Here is a 22,489-nt window from a genome sequence, read left to right as displayed (position 1 = left end):
GATTCGAGCAATTCAAGTTTTCAATTTTTGCTTCGTCGAGATGAGATGCAAGATATCGTTGAGGTTTTGAATTCTTTATAGGCTATTTTCTGTTTCAATGATTTATTCAAAAAATAAAAATACAATTGAAAATTAAAACCTAAATCGAACTTATCAACATAACTTGTCAACGCCTTCCGAATATGAATAGCATTTAGTAAACTAGTTTTCTTATTTAGGTGGCATTGACTTATGCTTTTTGTTGACAAGTTTGCATTCACTTCGATTGTCAGTTCTGTCGTATTTATAAATAAATCCTGATTACTTTATTTATTTTTGTCTATTACCTGTAAATAAAATGGATGGGATAGAAGGTAAATTCATGTTTTTTTTTAAAACTCCATTTGATTATTCTTAATAGCAATAATTATTATTATATAAAGTTAACCTAACCTATATGTGAGCTCAAATTAGTCTGCCGGTTACCATATAATAAACTTAATATTAATAATAACTATTTTTTAACTCATACTTGAAGAATACAATTAAATGTTTATTCGATAATTTTCTATATTATATAATATCTTACATAGCAGACTCATTTTTACAATGTAAACAAATTTTCAATTGTTATTTTTTCATCCTTTGTGTTACAACAAACTGAACTAAGTTGATTGTTGTACCTAGATAACTCCTTTGAAACAATTCAAATTTATGCATTCTATTTTTAGAGGGAATTAAAAAAAAAACAATTGAGATTTGATAGAATAGGCCTATGTGTGTAGCCCACACCAGCATTATCCATACATAGAGGATAGGTTTTGCTTTAATGTCTCTGCCCACTGCACCGTATCTTACTAGGACCGGTATAGGAACGTGACCGGCACGTAACATGGATGCCAATGCTCACTGCTACTTATCGACAACTTTACATACACGTTATAAACGGGTTATATCAATACCTACTATTACTTCAAAAACTATCACTATTACTTAACCAGCTAAATAACCACTAAAAACTATAACCAGCAAAATATTCTCTCCGAGAAATCGTACGGTGACCGGTCATGGCACGTTCCTTTACGGTACGGTTACGGACCGATCTAGTGAACTATATTTTGTTGCATGTACCGTTCCTATAGCCAGCCATCATGGGTAGGTCATCACGTACTCAGCGCATCTGGCTGGCTAATGGTCCTACTAACTGTAGATTGAAGAAGATATACCGGTCCTATTATGATACGGTGTAGTGGGCAGAGATCTTTAAAATACGGTAGCCTATGTTTTCAACTCGCAAACATTAATCCCAATGCATATTTCTAAATTATTCATAATATTGTTGAAATCGATAGCCAATTCAGATAATATAGTGGGAATTCTTATCTTCTTGAGTATATTAGCGAAATTGCATGCTGTCTATTTCATAGGATCCTATTCTATTGTATCCTACACTGGGTTTAATGTTGCGTTTAGAATAAGGGTAAATTATTTAAAATTGAAAGATTGGATTAATAAAACATTGTAAGAAGAATATTATTTTTCGAATTCAAACTAGTTTCTGGCAATGTTTACCGAGATATTTCTCCGATATTTTCTGGTGTTTTTACCGGATCAAATATTCATCTTACTAAATTTGATATACAATAATATATTCTATAATCGTTGTGTTTGTCTTGCAGTTCCGCCTGTCCCAAAGCGTGTAATCGAAAGAGAAAAGCCAGTTGAACGACACACTGAAGAAAAAATTTCAGAAGGACATGAACCAACTTTCCCAATTACGCGGAAAGGAGTCCTCACTTCTCTTGTCACTGGAAAGGCAATGGAAATTCCGGAAAAGGATTTGGTCAGTTTAATTTAACCTACATATTCTTTTTCACTTTCCTTGCCCTATTACCATAGGTAAAGAAAGTATTGCTTTCCGAAAAAATTTAAGATACCCCAATTTCTAAATTTCTATACGTTTCAAGGTCCCCTGAGTCCAAAAAAGTGGTTTTTGGGTATTGGTGTGTGTGTGTGTGTGTGTGTGTGTGTGCGTGCGCGCGCGCGTCTGTGTACACGATATCTCATCTCCCAATTAACGGAATGACTTGAAATTTGTAACTTAAGATCTTTACACTATAAGGATCCGACACGAACAATTTCAATTCAAGAATGCAATTCAAGATGGCGGCTGAAATGACGAAAATGTTGTCAAAAACAGGGGTTTTCGAGATTTTCTCGAAAACGGCTCCAACGATTTTGATCAAATTCATACCTTGAAAAGTCATTGATAAGCTCTAACAACTGCCACAAGTCCCATATCTGTAAAAATTTCAGGAGATACGCCCCATCTATGCAAAGTTTGATTTTAGATTCCCAATTATCAGGCTTCAGATACAATTAAAACAAAAAATTTCAAGTGGAAAAGATTGAGCATATAAATCTCTACAATTAAAGTCTAGTAACATTTTCATCTAAAATTGAAAATAAGCTCTATTTTCTCGAAATTCGAGAAAATAAGATTATTCGATTGCAAACTGTTAGCAACTGTTGATTCTATTAATCATTCACTATGAAGAGATAGCAGTCTCCGTGTGTCTCCTGCGTTATTGTCCTGTCACCAGCTGGCTCAGATCGTTGAATAGTAGACTTGAGATGCGCGTGAGCACTAGCGTCATGTGATCAATTTTCATTACGGCAAGGAAAGTTTTGTGAGTGCACCACACCATATTTTTCAAATGATACTATATTAATTTTTTTTATTAATAAAATTTACCTCACAGTAAATTGAGTTGTGGGTGTATGTGACCTGTGATGTCTGATGTGATGTAAATGTAGCGCAGGGAAAAGGTGAACTTGTTACTTTGCTGTAATTTAATCTGCAGTTGTTTGAAGTGTTGCACTTTATTGATTTGAACGTATTTCCATCACAAAATCATGGATCATTAAACTAGTGTGAAACATGCATCAGCCATGAGAGCATTTCTTAAAATTGGCGTTAATTGATGCACGGATAATATTATTTTTGGCAGCATTAGCACAATTTACTTTATAAACGTGCTCCTATGCTCAAAAGCAAGGTGCACTGTACTTGTTCGGTACTTGTATTTGTGCTGGCCCTGATGGGATCGGGTTGGTGCTTGAGACTCTTAGGGGCATGGCCCTCACGGGATGAGCTCTTTTTGGATTCGTTCTGGCTCCCGTCTCAAGAAGTACTGGATCTTGGAAGATCCAGAAGAATTGAAGTACTGCATCTGGATCTTGGAAGTTGCTGGTTCCCATGGTGAAGGGAAAAGGTCAAACAGGGGGAACCATAACACACGGGCGACTGTGGGAATTGGGTACGCCTCCGTCTCTAGTAGCATCATAGCATGACGAAAAATCCTCTTACTGATCCTTCTTTCCGGAACGCTCGCGCCCCCCTTTGGGCGCCTGTGTGGTGGACGTGCAAGCGCCCGCCATGGTGACATATACAATTGGGAGCCACGATTATTTTTCCTGGCCTGTAGATGAGTTAGAGGATATGTCCGAGCTTGCCCAGCCCACGTACCGCCGGAACTATTTAGTGGTGGTTCCACTCAATGCAGGCTAAACTCTTCCATGATTCTCGCCTATCGACTCGGCAGTGCCGTTTGGTAGTAGTTTGCTTGTCACACCTCACGGGATATGAGGGTGCCCACTTGGAGGTGTGACGTTAACGTGTGGTGTCGCGGCCAGAACCATGTACTTGTTCTGCAAGATTCCATGAACTGAAGGAAACCGTTGAAAACGAAATTATAGTACTATCATTTTTCCAGATTTGCTTTACTGTGTTGACTTGTTTGATTCACTGGTTTGATTTGTTTAAAAGTTGTTTTTGAATAACTTGAGTAGTGAGAATTCATTTTACCCTGCTAGAAAGAACTGTAGATAGCCCGTACATTGTGTGTCGAAACAATTATCAACTAATTTGACACCAATTCTTACTGTGATGAGAAACTGAGGATGTGTTCTAAGGATAGTGTTATCTTTATAATATTATTGTCCTCACTTGTCTGCTCATGGAATAAGCAATAGATAATAATAATAATGATGATGATGATGATGATAAATTAACTAAACTTCTTTCACATGAATTCTTCAAGTCTTGAACATTGAGGAACCCTCCTTCCTCTCTAATCGGTGATTTGGAAATTGGTATAATTATTTACGCTGACTTCAATTCTAGAATGATTCTAACTCGTTATTTTAATACATCATTTTCAGTTTGGACGTTGCCGTTTTGTATCAGAATTCGAAAAACTGAACAGGATTGGAGAGGGCACTTATGGAATCGTGTGTAAGTTCTATTCATAGATAAATATATTATATTCTTTTAATCTCAATATTGTATTGTACAAATATGTAAAGGAGACAGATTTGGGGTGACCCCCGTTGTCTCCATTTATGAATGAATAGATAAATAAATATTGATACTTGATCAATGTAAGCTATAGGCTACTGACTGTTTAGATTAATCTTTATGTTTCCTTATTTATAATTAACTATGGAACTATGCTCAAGGAATTATCCTCTATTTAATATTCTTTCACTTGTATAGAACATAAATATAGTTTCAAATTATTTTTCAAATGCTACTATTTCATCCTTTGAAAATATTTATTGAAGTTCATACTCCCGACATAACTTAATGAAATATTTATTCAATGTAAAGGGAAGAAACTCATATCGACAAGAAACAACTCACACACAGTATTTTTACCAGAATGGTGAGTAAGCAGGGTTGGCCCTTCGACCTCTTATCTCTTTTTCTATTTTATTTAAGTTTTTGTCTTTTTTAGGATAAATGCAAAATCATGTCCACTGTTTAAAGATCCGAGGCATTTCAATCCTCAACAAAACTAATTATTTGCTTTCACAGAACGTGACAGATGCTGGCTAGAAAGGTTGTGAATGGAATATACATAATTAAATGATTTCTACTTGTATCAATAAATAATGTATAAATATGATGTAGAATTATCCGAGTATATTGATGATTTCATCTGATTCATCAACTGACGAGGACGAAACAAGTTTCAAGTAACTAGACGACGAATCTAGTTTCAAGTGGAAACTTATCGGATGTACCAGGATAATTCTACATCACATAATATACATTCTTGCATATGCACAAATATTATAAGCATTCGCAAATCTTTAAAATGTAACAAATATATGATTGTATCTGTAATGTTGTTTCAAAGCGTGTAGGGCAACAAATCTATCCCACGAAGTCATTTAATGTTCAAGTCCATTAAAATAGTTTCTTTTTTTTATTTTTTGCATTTTATTGAATGCCCTATTCAATTATTCATGTATGAAACTAGAAAGATATTTCTTAACAAGCCCCCTGTGGGTTGGGGGAGATTTGAGTCGATCATCGTACTCAAGAATGTGTTGAAAACCAGAATTCACCCACAGTATCCATGCTTGTCTTAGGATACGACTAAAATGGACCTCAAGGCAACTCCAGAAGTTGCCTTGCCTTCAAACCCACGGGATCTGGGGCAAAAAGAAAAACTCAAGAGACCAGAGATGGGTGAAACTCCAGGCACAAATGTGGATTAAAAGGCTGAGTCAAAGGTCGGGCACCCTAGAGGCAGTTTGGCGTCCCCTCTCTCAGCGGTAGGACCTACAAAAAGGCCAGGAGTGGAACTCACGTAGGTCACGAGTTTGTGGGTGGAGAGGCCAAAACTCACCATTGCTCAAAGAAGGGCGGCCATTTAGGCAAAACTTCTTGGGGAGAGGTGAGGCTTTTGACCCTGCAGAATTTATAGATTTATTTATACATTCATACATAGGCTACAGTTTCGGAGGGGCAAAAGAACAACCCAAGAAACCAGAGATGGGTGAAACTCTAGGTACAAATGTGGGTCAAGAGGCTGAGTCGAGGGTAGCCGGGCGCCCTGGAGGCAACTTGGCCGCCCCTTCCTCAGCGGAAGGACCTACAAAGAAGGCCAGGAGTGGAACTCACGTAGGTCACGAGGACTAATCAGTCTGAAGAGACTGTCAAGCATATCACACTGGATTGCGACAAGGATTGCAACCAGGTGATGAATGGAATGTTAATATAGGGAAAAAACTCCTGGCTCTTGTAAAGGACGTAGGTATTGGTTTGCCCAACTATCATACTTCTTGGGAACAAAATAAGCTTCGGTTGACGTGTGGGGTTCTTTGAACCTATAGATCCTTGAATCCGTCCCTTCAAAAACAAACAACAATAACAAGCTGTATTTTGTGAATGACTGTTTGCAGATCGTGCCAAGGATACGACCACAGACAAGATAGTTGCGCTGAAGAAGGTTCGGATGGTGCATGAAGTGGATGGAATGCCGTTGAGTGGTCTACGAGAGATATCAGTATTATTGAGGTGTAATCATGAGAATATTGTACAACTCAAAGAAGTTGTCGTTGGAAAAAGCCTTGAAAGGTGAGCGTTTGCTGTTTTTCAAGTTTCATAACTTTGTATGTAGACTTGGTCGTTGTACACAGAACACCAGATTTTATTGTCACACAAAATTTGTTCACTCAGATTTACAATAATTGGTTTGGTTTATTAAAATGGAGAAATAGTATTTTATTGTCATTAAACTACAAAAATCAATAGACGTCAAATAATTTGCAGTTCATGTAGGCTACAACAGGCACATGTATAGGCTACATCAAAAATAAATTAATCATAACTATACTCAAATAGTTTATCATAACTAAACTCATCATCATTTAAAGCCAAGAATTCAGTTTTAACATAGAAATGGCGTCCAACCAGCCACTCCCTCTCCTAGCTTACGTCTGAGAAAGATGATTGAGTAATCTTTAAAGTATCTTGATAGCTTGTTGCATTATTTGATACCAAAAACTTCTTAGCTCTTTGTGATTTTGTCAGTCGGTGTATGTAAAATGATTATATCACATTGCTTAATAAAATGTCTAGGTATGTCCTGTCTACATTTGAGATGAGGCATATAAAATGTAAACCAGGGCAATTATGTGGAAGAAACTTTGGAATTATCTCTTGTATTGGTACTAAGGTTGTTCGTTTCTGATAAGTAATCTAGTAACTATGCATTTTTAAAAATGGATCCAGCATTTAGAGTAACTCTGTATTTAGATAACATATTAATTTGTATTTTAATGAGAAATAACGTTCTTCATTATTACTTGTTTTCTAGCATTTTCCTCGCGATGGAATACTGTGAGCAAGATTTAGCCAGTCTATTGGACAACATGCAGAATCCATTTTCTGAATCGCAAGTTAAATGTATCATGCTTCAAGTACTGAAAGGTCTGAAGTATTTGCATCAAAACTTTATTGTTCACCGTGATCTCAAAGTATCCAACCTTCTCATGACTGACAAGGGCTGCGTAAAAATAGGTGAGTATTTATTTTTATAAGATGTTTATCCTGCTTCATAAGACTTGAGTTTATTTGTGCGTAAATAGTTGTTACCATCGGATGTAGTAGTCTAGAGGTCCTGGGTTTGATCGCATACATATTATTCAAAATATAATCCTAGATAAATTTAAAATTCTAGTTGAATCAATTTTTTCACTTGAAATTGTGTGTAAATCAAATCATGAATTTTATTTTAAATTAAGGTTGAAATAAGTTTTGGGCGAATGTAGCCTATTGTTTTCACCTGGATTGTATCTATTGTCTATGAATAAATAAATAAATATGACATATATGATCAAACGTTTTTAGCCTGGTCATTCCTGTGATATACATCGTGATGGACACAATCAATATTGGCGGTCCCTTCTGAAATATGTCAGTCGTGAGACTCATTCACGGATTATGTAGTACTTATCAGACGAGGTGGAACTTCCGGATGTAACTCTCCACCAATTTTAAACTTCATAAATATTATTTAGATGTACGAATTAGTTTAAACAATCTAAGTAAATATGATTAGTTTGCTCATGGTGATTATTTAAAGAGAAATCTTATATTTTGTGTAATAGATTTTGTCTTTCGAAATAGAAAGGACACAATATGATGTGTTGAATGATTGATTAAAGTTTGAGTAGTAAAAAGGACTTACTTGAGCCTCCATTATCTACTAATCTACTATATCTAATAATGGACACAGTCTTTATCAACGTGAATGATTAAAACACATGTAGAATAAACAATACTTGTCTGTTCATTCACCTTAATAATATGAAGTTGTAAAATATTTCTGTCAAGTGTTTATATCCGACTTAATATTTACTTTCCTTGCCCTATTACCATAGGTAAGGAAAGTATTGCTTTCCGAAAAAATTAAGGTACTCCAATTTGTAAATTTCTATACGTTTCAAGGTCCCCTGTGTCCGAAAAAGTAGTTTTTGGATATTGGTCTCTGTGTGTGTGTGTGTGTGTGTGTGTGTGTATGTGCGTCTGTGTACACGATATCTCATATCCCAATTAACGGAATGACTTGAAATTTGGAACGTAAGATCTTTACACTATAAGGATCCGACACGAACAATTTCGATCAAATTGAATGCAATTCAAGATGGTGGCTAAAATGGAGAAAATGTCAAAAACAGGGATTTTCGCGATTTTCTCGAAAACGGCTCCAACGATTTTGATTAAATTTATACCTATAATAGTCATTGATAAGCTCTATCAACTGCCACAAGTCCCATATCTGTAAAAATTTCAGGAGCTCCACCCCATCTATGCAAAGTTTGATTTTAGATTCCCAATTATCAGGCTTCAGATACAATTTAAACAAAAAATTTCGAGTGGAAAAGATTGAGCATGAAAATCTCTACAATTAATGTTCAGTAACATTTCCACCTAAAATTGAAAATAAGCTCGAAATTCGAGAAAATGTGATTATTCAATTGCAAACTGTTGGCAACTGTTGATTCTATTAAATGATTCACTATGAAGAGATAGCAGACCTCGTATGTCTCCAGCGTTATTGTCCTGTCACCAGCTGGCTCAGATCTTTGTTTATAAATAGACTTGAGATGCGCGTGAACACTAGCGTCAGGTGATCAATTTTCATAACGGCAAGGAAAGTTGTGTGAGTGCGCCACATCAGATTTTTTCATTTCGTTTCCAAAAGGTGATAATGATATGTTTAAATTGCAGCTGATTTTGGCTTGGCTCGTTGGTTTTCACTGCCAGTGAGACCTATGACACCGAAAGTTGTGACTTTATGGTACCGTGCGCCTGAACTTCTCTTGCAAGCCAGAACTCAGACAACATCGGTCGATATGTGGGCTGCTGGATGTATACTCGGCGAACTATTAGGTCAGTCAATTAGCTAAATCAATAAATTTAATAATTTTTTATTCTTAGGCTGGTCACACACCGATTAGTCAAGACAAGACTAGTCACGTTTAGTCACAATACATCACATTGCTGCTTATGACGCAACACATTCTGATTAGTCATTGCAATTAGACATGACTCCATACAACTATGTGAAGTATTGTGACTAGTCTTGTCTTGACTAATCGGTGTGTGACCAACCTTATAACACTTCGTTGTCAGTTTTCGATATGTTAAGAATGCATTTATTTTGTGGTATGACAAGATGATCGCTATTCAAATTAGCAAACTAGCAATTTCTGATCATCATAAAATGATATTTTTCTGTAACTGTTAGTTACATATATTTTTATGTTTTCTTGAATTTGTATGCTGTCCCCCTGATGATGTCAATAACATGTATTTGCTCATGGTAAAGAAACATTTTGAATTTGAAGCTGTTTTGAAATTAAATTGTTTCCAAATTATATTATTTGTTCTAGAAAAATTCTACAATATCTTGTTGCGTTTTTAAAAATTTTATTCTGCTCTGCAGTTAAGAAATAAAGTGCCAGTTGTGCAAAACTCGCTAAAGTCTGTTAAAATTTAACTATGATTAAGTACTAATTAAATATGTCTCCTGCTTCTTTAATTGGTATTTAAACGTCATTTAATCACCTTTTCAATTTTACAGACTTGTGCTACCGGCTGTATGCATATTATATCTTATTATTTTCCCAATCATCAAATCTAATCAAGCCTATCACATAGAAAACCATTGTTGGTAAGGTATTCTACCTCCCCGCCTCTCTCCATTTCGCCACTTTATGACATAAAGTAGCCTATTGGTTTTTATGTTTTAATTGTTATGTATACATTTTCTGTGTTGTGAAGTTGATTTTGTGGTAAATATCCGTATTAAATAATGAAGAAGACTTCATATTCTCAAACCACTGATTTATCAAAAAAATTGAGGTACTATCACAGAATACAATACAGAATGGAAAGTCGGTTAGTATCCTGACGCAAAAATCCACCGTCTTGAAAGAAAGTTGAGCATTGTAATAGTATAGATAGGATGGGAAGTTCGGATCACTTTACTGATCCGGTCAATCGGTCTCGTTCACTGCCGCGACACAATCAAAAGACCCGGATAGCGGTAATTTTAATTTCTAACAAGATGGCGCAGTCACGTGACGTGGTCTTTGTCCACTCAAGTATTGGCGACATGTAAAAAGCATTGGTTGGATAGGCGTTTGATTAATAGTTTTCATTCTGTATGTATTCTTAGTCTCTGAAACCCTTAGTTTGCAGCATTAGTCTTGAATAAATAATATAATTTCATTGCCATCACATTCATAGAACAAAAGATAACGTCAATACACAAAATATAACATACTAATAGAAGTAAGATATCACTGCTTACAGCATGAGCTGTGACTCTTGTCCACAAAATAATGATAACTAAAGGTGCATGAATACAAAAATACAAAAAGTGCATAAATACTTATGGAGTACAGTGCTGCCAGATTTCACAGAATCCATAGATCCTTTAAAATAATTGTATGAAAGAACGAAAAAGAGAGCGTAATTCTTTTTGATAGAATCAGCATAAAGATGGCAAATATATGCTCCTATTGTTCTATTGAAATTACATTGGCTGCAAAATAAGGTTTGCTCGGATTATAGTTTCATTTGTTACAACATTATCACTAGTATACTAGTGTGTTAACTAGAGATTGAGTGCCGGTTGCACAACATCAGGTTAAATTTTAATCGTGATTAATTCCACGAGAACCAATCAGAGAAGGCGTTTTTGAAAAGACGGCTTCTCTGATTGGTTCTCGTGGAATTAATCACGGTTAAAATTTAACCGGCTGTTGTGCAACCGGGCCTGAGTGTTTACTACAACGTTTTTACTGCATTACAATCTCGGAATTCACTAGGGATTGAAAATGGTGTAACAACTAAAAGATAGAATATCAAATGTTTACTACAGAGATTAAGTGTTTACCACATTATCAATCTCTGAATTTACTAGAGATTGGCAGTATACTAGTAGTTCTGTGAACAGTAGACCTCACGCAGTTTTCTCATCCACAAGTATCTGATGTCACCTGTTTGAAATGTTAACAAACTCAGTTCACGTTTTAATTTGTATTCCATATTATATAATTCATCCAGGTCCAAGATAATCTTTTGATTATGAATAATTATTCTATAGTCTGATTAATCCTATCTTCAGAGCAGACGATAGTGATATCGTAGTATGGAGGAATTCATTTTCTTATTATCCTTAAAATGCAAAATTTCAAAAAACTTTATGTATACATCGACGCGCAGTTGAAAAAGGAATATTCCTGCCAAATCTCATCGAATTCTATCAACGCGTTTGGCCATAATCGCGTTACATACAGACAGACAAAGAAAATCCGAGTTAAAACATAGACCTCACTACGTTCGGTCAACTAACCAATACTACCACTATTGATATTTTGGTAGTATACTAGCTTATTGGTTATTGTGTAACAACCGAAATTGTATCTCAAGTTGTTTTGACAATATCAAGACGATTTCATTTGATTTGAACCATTTTGCTGGTTTAATGTGTTTTTGAGTATTTTGAATAGATTAGTATGTAATTGAAATTTGCTGATTTTAATGTGTTGTGATTTTGTGGTTGTCGGTTGTTGGCACAGGCCACCAGCCGCTGCTGCCGGGCACGTCGGAGATCGCGCAGCTGGAGCAGATCGTGGACCTGCTCGGCACTCCGTCGGACGCCATCTGGCCGGAGTACTCGTCACTGCCGGCCCTCGCCAACTTCAGCCTCAAGGCGCAGCCCTACAACAACCTCAAGCAGAAGTTCCCCTGGTTGTCGCCGGCCGGCCTTCGCCTACTCAACTTCCTCTTCATGTACGATCCCAAGAAGCGCGCCACCGCCGAGGAGTGTCTGCAGAGCTCCTACTTCAAAGAGCAGCCGTTACGTGAGTCAATAATCTCAATTACCAATCGTATATGTGAATATACGAATTTATTTATTTAGCGTATGGCGCTACGACACAAATCTTTGTTATCTAACATAAAGTAATGTTATGTTATAGTACTTTTTGTCATAGTCATTCAATTTCTGCTGTTTTACATTCATGAAATCAAGCCGGTAAACTGCTGATTGTAGAACAAATAAACATATGATTCTCATTACAGCATACTATACTGTAATAAAATCATAGATTTTCTTTACAGTCGAGTATGTTTCCTAGTTCCGAATTTGGAACAGCAAAACTGCCGCCTTTTAGCGCTCCATTTGGATGTTTTGTCAACTACAATCAAGAAATTCCTGATTCGAAACTTGTAAACTAGGTTATGTTTATAGAATGGATGTAGGTCAGCAGAAGCAGGTAATGTTTTCTGTTTCTCAATTATTATTTTCTAGATTATTATGACAAAAAATAGTGTAAGTTACTTGGTCGTGAATGTCTTTTGCAGTGCTCGGATGAAATTCTAGTCTCGGCTAACGCCTCGACTAGAAACATCATTCTCGCCTGCAAAACGGCCCTTCCCGTCCTTGTGACTTGAGATACTATTACGTAACAAGTCCGGTAACGATAATTTACCGCATAAGTATGATTGTTTCTGCCCGAAACGTAGTTCAGGGCAGAATTATCATACGAATGCGGTAAATACGTTACGGTACAAGTTAAGTACAATATTTTTTGCCAAGAAACAGAAACCATTACCTGCTGCTGTTCGAGCTACTGCATTCTACAAACATGACCTTGCCCATAGCGCCTAGTTCATAACAGACAGACCCTTCGAGCTCAAATAAAATAAGAAAGGCCTAAATTATAAGATTTCAGATGAGTTCTTAAAACTTGAAAATCCTTGAATGAGTTATTTAATTATTAGAGTTAGTATATTACTCAGATGTTATGTCTACTGAGTCCTAACATACTCGACTGTAAAGAGAACATATGATCTCTTTACAGTATAGTATGCTGTAATGAAAATCACATGTTTTCTTGTTCTGCAAACAGCTGTTTACCGGCTTGATTTAATGCATGGAAAACAGCTGCAATTGAGTAAGTATGACAAAAAATATGTTTTATAAAGGGGGTGTAATGTTAGTTGGCCTCCTCGTGGTGCACCCTGGATAACGCTAAATGAGCTAACGCCTACTGGCGGTCAGACAAACGGTTGTTCTGACCATACACGACACAACTTGGGCCTTCTGTCCCAATTTGTCATTTAAATGTAGAGAGTAAAGGCTATTCTAAGAGCCAGTATTTATAAAAATATACAAATTATCGAATATATGAATCGTGTGTATTTCACTTGCAAAACTTGTATCATAAGAACGCCTGTGAAAAGGGTGTATTTAAAATTGTTCAGAATTTCAACCTTTCGTTAAGCAGATACTCGGTTTAAACGGAGAAATGTCAGCTGTTCGTTTAAACCCCGTTAATGAAACACATTATGAAACCATATCTACAAGTAAACGTGGTTTAGCGTTATACGTAGTGTTAGCCCTAAGTATTATAAATTGATTGGTTGAATCAATGCCATCTTATTGCAAATTGTAATGGTGATGTTGCTATGTTTATGGTGATTTTGCAGCTTGTGATCCGAAGATGATGCCTAGCTTTCCGCAGCATCGCAACCTGAAAGCTGGCAACAAGGCCAATCCAAATCAAAGTGGTGGTGGTGGTGGTACTAGTCAAGGAGGTGCTACAGACACAGGCGTCATGGACCAAACTATGAATTTGCCTACAATTTCCGATCTGGTATGTGTACACAAATTAATATCATTTTAGCTCATTCAATTTCCCGCGAGAAGTTGATTATTCTTACTGGGAAGATTGTGACCCAAATCAAATCTATATTCCTTTCCGAACCTGAAATATATCTTGACAATACAAGAAATATTTTCAATTCTGAAGGATATTTGTATAATAACTGTCTCATCACTCTTAAAATAAGTTTTCTCAAAAAATGTATTATACCAGGTATCCAAAAAGTCACCATTGTAATTTCACCATTGAAAATATTAATTTTCCCCAATGCAAAGCCTATGGTAGTAATTGGAATACTGTGTACATAATACAGTATCCTTTCCTGCTCAAATCAAACCTGTACTGTAGACTAAAGAAGAGTCACGTCATGTCAATTTGAAAATTGTCTCATTTTCAATTGATATCTTCTCATTTACATTTGACGATTTCTCGAATACAATTCACTATTCTTGATTACATGTGATGACTTCCCAAATACAATTGACTATTCTCATTTATATCTGACATTCTCTCAATTACAAGTGACTATTCTCAAATACAATTTATACTTTCTCAAATGAACTTGATACTTTCTCAAATACAATTGGAAAAGGTGTAGAAAACTAATAAAATACGTTTGTGTTTGTTTTCCAGCTTGGTTCGTTGGTGAAAAAACGAAGGATGGATTAATCAATTCATGGAAACAGCATTCCTGTTTTTAAAGTAATGGTTTTGTAAATTTTCTTTTAATACGATACAATAAAGTGTGTGAAATATCTACTTTTATACGTGATTTTCTTGAATAATATATCATATTAGACCAGTATAGTTTTATTTTTCATCATCAGATGAGGTAAATAATTGTTGTCTTAACGACACATTTCAGTTGTTTGAGGATTTAAATTTATTTCTTATGCATATCCAGCGTACAACGTTCAACTAGTAGAATTTATTTCATAGTCATCCTTGTGGCCCTTCTAAAGCTTTATTCAATATTGATGTTGATTCAGTTTATCTACATTTTATCTCATTCAATGTTAACTTTGTTTCCATTAGTTTCAACAACCATCAAGTTTACAAATCTTGGGAGTTTTTTTATCTGAATCATAAGAATATGTGTTTTAAATTCAAATCTATTATTCTCATCATATGTCGGCATTCTCATAGCGTAATGTAACTTCTCCACTCTCCATTTACCCTAGGCAGATTCACACGCATCAGCATCAAATTCAGTGAAATTACAATTTCCACGAGTCATAATGGGACTATTTCCACTTAGCCCTGGCCGAGCGAATATGGATAGTCCAATTAGAACTTATATAGTGTGGTCCACCTTATAATGGCAGTGGATGAAGATAGAATAGCGATGCCGATTTTCTGCATCAATTAATTATACTGTCAAAAAACATAATTGTCATCGTTGTGGACCTAGAAAAGGATAGTACCACCGGCTTTGTCAAATGATAGACAAGGATAGCAAAACCAAAGTTGATCAAATACTGTCATTATAACGTGGACCTCACTATAGGAATAATATTCTCACTGTACCGGATACTTTCACTGATACTGATGTGTGGAAATCCGCCTTTATATCCGTCACCCGCATCTCTTTTCCAGTCTTACACACAAATGATTTGCCTCCACCCCAAAGTCAAAACTATTAATGCATGCCAATATTTCGTGTCACAAAGTAAATTAATTTACATTTAGTGGTATGAAATATTATTCAAGGGTTGTTTTTTACAGTTTTAATTTTCAATATGTATCAATAGTTCACATAAAAAGGTTCCTAATACTTTGTGATGGATTTTGTTATTTTCTTAAGGTACATATATAGAATTGACTTCCATATTAATAACATTGAAATTTCAATACTACTGTATACAGCACTCAAATAATATTTCTAGTCTAAATAACATTTCTATAAAATTCAGAATTAGAAAAATTATTCTATATACTTTTTTTTTAAATTCTCAATATCCAATAAACTCATTCGAAAAATTGTAATTAGTATTCAACAGTTCTAAGAAGTCTATAACAATTATTAAAATATTACAGTGTACAAAAGAAATGCTATTGAAATGGCAGTTTAGCAATTATGAGTAACCTACAAACTAGTTTCAATAGTCTAAGTAGTATCACATGAAATTTTCAAATTACTGTTGAGAATGAATGAATTTAGAAACAGATTATGAAAAAATCTCTTGACACCGATCGCGTTTAAAAGTTTCTTTCAATTATAATGAATGTACTAATCAACACAATTTATCAATTTACAATTATTATGATACTGTGAAATAAATCAGTATAAATTATTGGAAAGCACATGAATTCTATCGATAAAATAGTCAATTTCTCAAGATTGGATGGCTCAAAAATACAGAAAATAATTTTGAGTTTCCTAAGTAAGGCCGGCCACTCAATTGTATCGAACATGTGTGAACACGTTCGACAGACAAGTTGTGTCATCAACGAAAGGCTTTGAACAACATTTTTTGGGTGCGTTTTTGTTTATGTATCTTGATTTTTTGTTTATTTTTTCTTCGCTGCTCTATTTGAGGGCAAATTTGGTTAATGAGGTTATTTTTGAGTGGCTTATTTATTTTTATTGGTTGTTTACTTTGTGTTAGAGGCTGTTGTCAAACCTTTTTTACGTTCGAAGCCATTCGCGTAAATGTATTTTCAAATACATATCCGTTCACACATGTTCGACACACGTGGCCGGCCTTTTTTTTCAACTATACATTTTTAAATCATCTCCGTGAAATAAAAAGTACAACATGATTGTATTACGAATAATTTTTGGTAGATAAATAGCAAGTTTTTAAATACTACCTTATATAAACTTTTTACAATAGGATGGATTATTATTATTTCTTGTTACATGCATGGCTCAGCGTATTATGTAGTTTGCATCTTACATGTGTGTATCTGGAAAAGAAATAATTTATCAATAATGCAGTTTGCTAAGAGGTTTGAACAATTCTTAAGAAATAAATAATATATACCTTTCACCGACTGAAATCCTAAGAGATTTCTCGTCAACAAATTTCCGTTCAGTTGGATACCTTCATATCAGTTGTCTGTACGATTTTAGAATTATTATCTCAGAATTAACAAAGAATTGATTAATTTTTAATAGAGCCATAATGATGATTTGAGTTACTTTCAATATTATCTTTACAACATTCCTTTTTATGTACTTTGTTCCATTTCATTTCACCAGCTAATAAAAACGCTATAAAATGTTATAAAACTCATATAATATGAATGTAAATGTATCCTATTAAGGAATGACCTTCTTTACCAATTCTATTTGCTTGAGTTCAAGATAAAATACTGAACTTGATGTCCACAAATAAACACTGCTCGTTTTATTCATCTGTTTTTATCTCTCAGATATAATTGTTGAGAATATACTTTAAATTTCATTTCTTGCTTTACTAAAGCGAAATAGCATATTCTTATGTGTTTCTTTTTAGGCTACACATTAAATGTCTATTTGGACAACATACTGTCAATAATGTAGATTATGATGTTATCTTTCAAATAAACATGCTCAATCTTGAATGTCCACAAATAAACACTGCTCGTTTTATTTGTCTGTTTTTATCTCTCACATATAATTGTTGAGAGAATAAATTGACTTTAAATTTCATTTCTTGCTTTACTAAAGCGAAATAGCATAAATTATTAGTTTATTTTTAGGCTACTCATTAAATGGTTATATACTATTTGTATTTGGACAACTGACAATAATGTAGATTATGATGTTATCTTTCAAATCAACATTTGAAATGTAGATTATGATGATGTTATCTTTCAAATCAACATGCTCAATCTTGAATGTTGTGTATCAATTCTGAAACATCTAGAAGGATATACTAGTATATTTCGCACCTAGAGCAGAAAATGAGATTTTTCCGGCTCGAAATCGGGTTTCAAAACATTTTTGCCCGTGGTGCGAACGCTATTTTTCGCCACACACAAAAATAAACTATATATATATATATAATATATATATATATATATATATAATATATATATATATATATATGAGAATAGTTGTTTACTAAACACTTCCGAAAGCAGAAGTGGAAGGTGATAGCTCTAGCAAATCTGAGGTGATCTGAATATCAGGAAATTGTCCAAGTGTTTTTATTTTTTATTCTGATTTGTCTAAATAACCTAAAAGATGATGCTCAATTATGTGGGGGGTTGAGTTTATATTTTTTTATTCTTTCAAATGACAATAAGATGATATCATTATAAATGTTTTAGTTATTGAATAATGAACACAAATAATGAAAAGTTTTTGATCAGCTGTTTTTGATCGCCTTTCTTAGTTCCATGTTAGCGGCTGGAAAGGGTACTCTTTCCAGCCTAGGCCGGAAAGAAACCTGTTCTGACGTCAGACGAGAGTCGTCTGCAAACAATGTCTTTCAGATCTACGTAGGGACTGGAAAACAGCTGCTTTCTGTGCAGTGTGGCGAAAATAAATTTAGGGCTTCAAGGTGCATCAATTATACGGTTCTTAAATATTTGAGGAAACTTCGTCCCCGAACCCCCCCCCCCCCAAAACCATTTGAACCCGCGACCCGGCAGCGCTAGCAGACTGAATGTTCCACTCGGCTAACCTAACGACATAACCTGACGAAATGATGGATTCATATTGCAATATCTCTTGATAAATGGTAGTGATATTGATGATCGCAATATGAAATTTTGAATGAAGATACAATAGATGAACATAAATATACGTTATGAGTTTACCTTTCAATGTTATCAGGAAGCAAACACATCAGGACTCCACAGTAGACGAAAGAAGAATGAGAACAGCAAATAATTGCAGTAGAACAGTAGACTCCCCAATGTCAATATAGACGTATCTGAAGCAAGTTAAGGACAACACCGACGCCTCAATCTGAGAGATAACGAGTGAGTTGTTTGGGAATGATTTTCAAAATTATTACAGAAGATAAGCATTTATACAAGTTACAAAAGTTAGTTGATTCAAATGAAATAGACTGTTATGCCCAAGTAGCTTACAGGGTCTGTATAATAAGTAACCGGACTGACCTCAGGAAATTTTTTATTGGCAAAATATGTACAATTTTTCTTTAGGAATCTTCAAAGTAGTCCCCATTGGAGACGATAACACGCTGATACCGGATTTTTCAATCCCTGAACGCTCCCTGGAAGTCGGCAACCTCTATGCTGTCTAGAGCCCTCTCTGTAGTACTGGCGAGTTTGTGCCACCCGGCCAAACTGTAAACGGCCAGTACCACAGAGAGGTGCTCCGTCGACTAACCGCCCGGGTTCATCAAGTCCGTCCGGGGATTGCCGATTCGTGGATACTCCATCACGACAATGCTCCGTCGCACACCTGCCTGCTCGTCACCGAGCAGTTGGCCAAACAGTCGAGGGTAACGTTGCCACATCCTCCTTACAGCCCGTTTATGGTACCACCGGACATCTTTTTGTTCCCCAAGATCAAGAGACAACTTTTCCTGAGGTCAGTCCGGCTACTTATTATACAGACCCTGTATATGCTTATCATAAGATTTTCATGATTGTATGTCATGACTGTACATTTGTATTGAGTATAAGTTTCAGCGATAAATAATGTGATTTTTCATTACTATTAAAAATCTGAAACCAAGAAGGGCAGTAACACGGTTGTACAACATGAAACATGGTGGTTCAACATGAAACCTACCAACTTAAGTGGAAACTCAAGGACATAGATCTCAAGGACCTCTCAAAAAATAAAATACTATTACGATTTCTGTACTAAATCAGGTTGTATACCACGGTTGAAAGCTATAAGGGCGGTCTTTACAAGGGGCTGTAGAGAAATGTACTATAACGGGGTGTACTATTTCGAGGTTCCACTGAAATACACAAATTACAGATTTTACAAATTTACAGATTTTTGAGCTTGAAAATTCGATTATTGAGAAAAACTAGGATAGTGCTTATTCGTTGGTGGATGCGACAATATCGGATTCAGTTAGTGGAGCTCGTTTCTGATTATTCAATTAGCTGCAGGACCAAAAATTACGAACCAGATTAGCAGGAACCTAAATTCTTTAATAGCCTAGTTAAGAATATTCAAGACGTACAGTACTCGAAGTTCTGCGCAACTCTAAAGAAAAAAAAAATAAAGACCACTTTATTCTCTTCTGAGTGAGGAGTCTCTATATTGGGGATCTAACACCTCTACAGCATGAATAAAAATGCAGATAACCTTTATTGTACGGTAATTGACTGGAAAACTTTGACACTGACTATCTGGAAACGACTTTAAGTATCAATTGTCTGATTATTCGGGCTCAGTTAGAGTGGTCGTCTGCCGGCATGCGTTGAGACTTTTGCGATAAGTAATTCTTTATTGTGTAGGCTACTCTGTGTATTCTACTCTGTAAAGTTTTGCTATGAGCTCGGAAAACCCATGTTTTCTGTATAGGCTTAATCAACAAAGATGAGCACATCGGCGGATACTGACAAACCGCTTGAACCGAGGCTCTGATCCTGGTGGCCAAAGTGAAAGGCATTTTGAATGTGCCCGAGATAACTGAGAATTTGGTGTTGATAAGACCGCGCAAATCTAGTATAGGCAACTTTACCAAGACAACACGCAAAATTTCATGTCGGAAAGTTAAATATTGACATACTATTCCATGTTCATATCCAATATCACGATCAAAGACTAGGATAGATCGTGTCAAAAATTTAAAAACTCAATTACTTGGATGGCGGCGTTACAGACCAGCAAAGTCACCAAAAATCTTCTAAACAGTAGAAGCTCCTCCTAATAAGCTACCTTGATAGGGTGTTCCTGGTGAGCACTCTCTCGCTGAGTGTGGCAGGCAGTTGAACATCCTGATTGTCAGCACTGGAAAACAATCCTTGACCCTACACAGACGACGGCGTGGCAAGTCCACGTTGATCCTCCCTCAATTGACATGAATGTGCACTTTCTCTCTTCTTGAAAACGATGACAGGTGTTTTTTGACATGAAGTAGTGATGCTAATATTTACAGTCTATACCGTTGGAATATGGGCAGGCAATGAGCATCGAACTTGCTAAACGTCATCGCACGGAGTGCTTTCTTTTGGAATAGGAGAATGTCCTTTGCATGAGCCGAATGTCGCCACACCAATATTTCATACTGGATAAACACCGCGTGAAACAGCATAAGCAATCGTTGGGCACTCATCCTCTCATTTTACGAAGTGAATAGATTACTTGTGACAGCTTTTTGCAAACTCCAACAATGTGAGGCTCCCAAGACAATTTGATGTCCACGCTGATAGAGACAGGAGCTGCTCTAACATCTGCTAATCTGGCCAAAATACACATTATTTCCTGAGTTTTGCTCTCATTCAACTTTAGCTTATTTGCGCAGAACCAACTCTTGGCTTCTTCTTTGATATGTAATATTACCGTCATCTTAAGGAGTGTAAAATTGAATCTATACCATAATTCCTAACATTGAATCTATACTATTATAATGGATTTAGTACGATACCATATCAAAATAACTAGAAAATGCATACGTTTATATATCTGACTACCCCGTAAAGTATAGGTTAATCTAGTTAGAGTCTAAATTAGAATCGATTCAGTAGATATTAATAATTTTAATTGTAATCAGAAAAATGACAGTAAAATTTTATTTCAACTGCAGTAGATTAGATTAAAAACAAGATAGCCTATCTGATAGACAATGGATATGATTACCGGGGTATGATATCATTTGAACATTTTACTTGATAACCTATAAATTTGATCCTTAATACCGATAAATATAATGCTTTACAGTAGCTATTATTAACAATTAAATTTGCAATACATTGAATTATAGACTATTACATAAATATAAATTATAACCTCAAAAGGATACTCATAACAACTCTTTCCCAAGTTTCCACCATGTAAAGTTCTGTAACCATCAAGTATCGAAAATACCAGTAGTTTATAAATTTCCACACTGTCCAGAATGATTCAAACATTTTATTCAATTAAATGCACTTGATAAACTCAATTTGATTATTGGTATGAATACGCAGACATTGGAGACTTTGAAAAAGATAAGAAAACTAGAAAAGAAAACGATTGACGGATTGACCATGGACGAGTCGCTGAGAGGCTAAATATCCAAATGAGGTTCAAACTCAACCTTCAGTCACAGAACAGATACAGAATAGAAACTCAGCTAGTACCCTGGCACAAAAAAAATCTTCCATCTTGTTAGAAAGTTTAACATTATAATATATGGTGCGGTCCACATTATAATGACAGTATTCGATCAACTTTGGTTTTGCTATCCTTGTCTATCATTCGACAAAGCCGGTGGTACTATCCTTTTCTAGGTCCACAACAATGCCAATTATGTTTTTGACAGTGTAGAAATATAATTAATTAATGCGGAGAAACGGCATCGCTATTCTTCTATCTTCATCCACTGCCATTATAACGTGGACC

At 35.4% G+C, this 22,489-nt stretch overlaps 1 protein-coding gene and 1 long non-coding RNA gene across 2 annotated transcripts; one reads left to right on the top strand and one right to left on the bottom strand.

The window, feature by feature from the left end:
* The first annotated feature begins 235 nt into the window (after positions 1–235).
* On the top strand, positions 236–14,784 carry LOC111056704 (cyclin-dependent kinase 10). The gene is made up of 9 exons (XM_022344094.2): positions 236–353; positions 1,659–1,822; positions 4,204–4,276; positions 6,235–6,409; positions 7,152–7,354; positions 9,068–9,229; positions 11,929–12,213; positions 13,844–14,010; positions 14,653–14,784. Exons 1-9 carry the CDS (start codon positions 338–340, stop codon positions 14,686–14,688), a joined length of 1,281 nt encoding a protein of 426 aa, XP_022199786.1. The 5' UTR covers positions 236–337; the 3' UTR covers positions 14,689–14,784.
* Positions 14,785–15,731: 947 nt separating this feature from the next.
* On the bottom strand, positions 15,732–22,163 carry LOC111056706. The gene is made up of 3 exons (XR_002606456.2): positions 21,909–22,163; positions 18,772–18,887; positions 15,732–16,929 (listed from the first exon to the last, which is right to left on the bottom strand). It is a non-coding gene; the product is annotated as an uncharacterized LOC111056706 (long non-coding RNA).
* Positions 22,164–22,489: the final 326 nt, after the last annotated feature.

The sequence above is a fragment of the Nilaparvata lugens genome, chromosome 3, assembly GCF_014356525.2.
Source record: "Nilaparvata lugens isolate BPH chromosome 3, ASM1435652v1, whole genome shotgun sequence".
Lineage (NCBI taxonomy): Eukaryota > Metazoa > Arthropoda > Insecta > Hemiptera > Delphacidae > Nilaparvata > Nilaparvata lugens.
The sequence above is the reverse complement of the archived record's forward strand: the minus strand, read 5'-3'. Positions and strand labels throughout refer to the sequence as shown.

What these genes read in the sequence shown, in the direction of transcription:
- LOC111056704 (XM_022344094.2), top strand. An exon ending in TATACTCGGCGAACTATTAG is followed by an intron (nt 9,230 to 11,928) that starts GTCAGTCAATTA and finishes TTGTTGGCACAG; the next exon opens with GCCACCAGCCGCTGCTGCCG. An exon ending in TGCCTACAATTTCCGATCTG is followed by an intron (nt 14,011 to 14,652) that starts GTATGTGTACAC and finishes TTTGTTTTCCAG; the next exon opens with CTTGGTTCGTTGGTGAAAAA.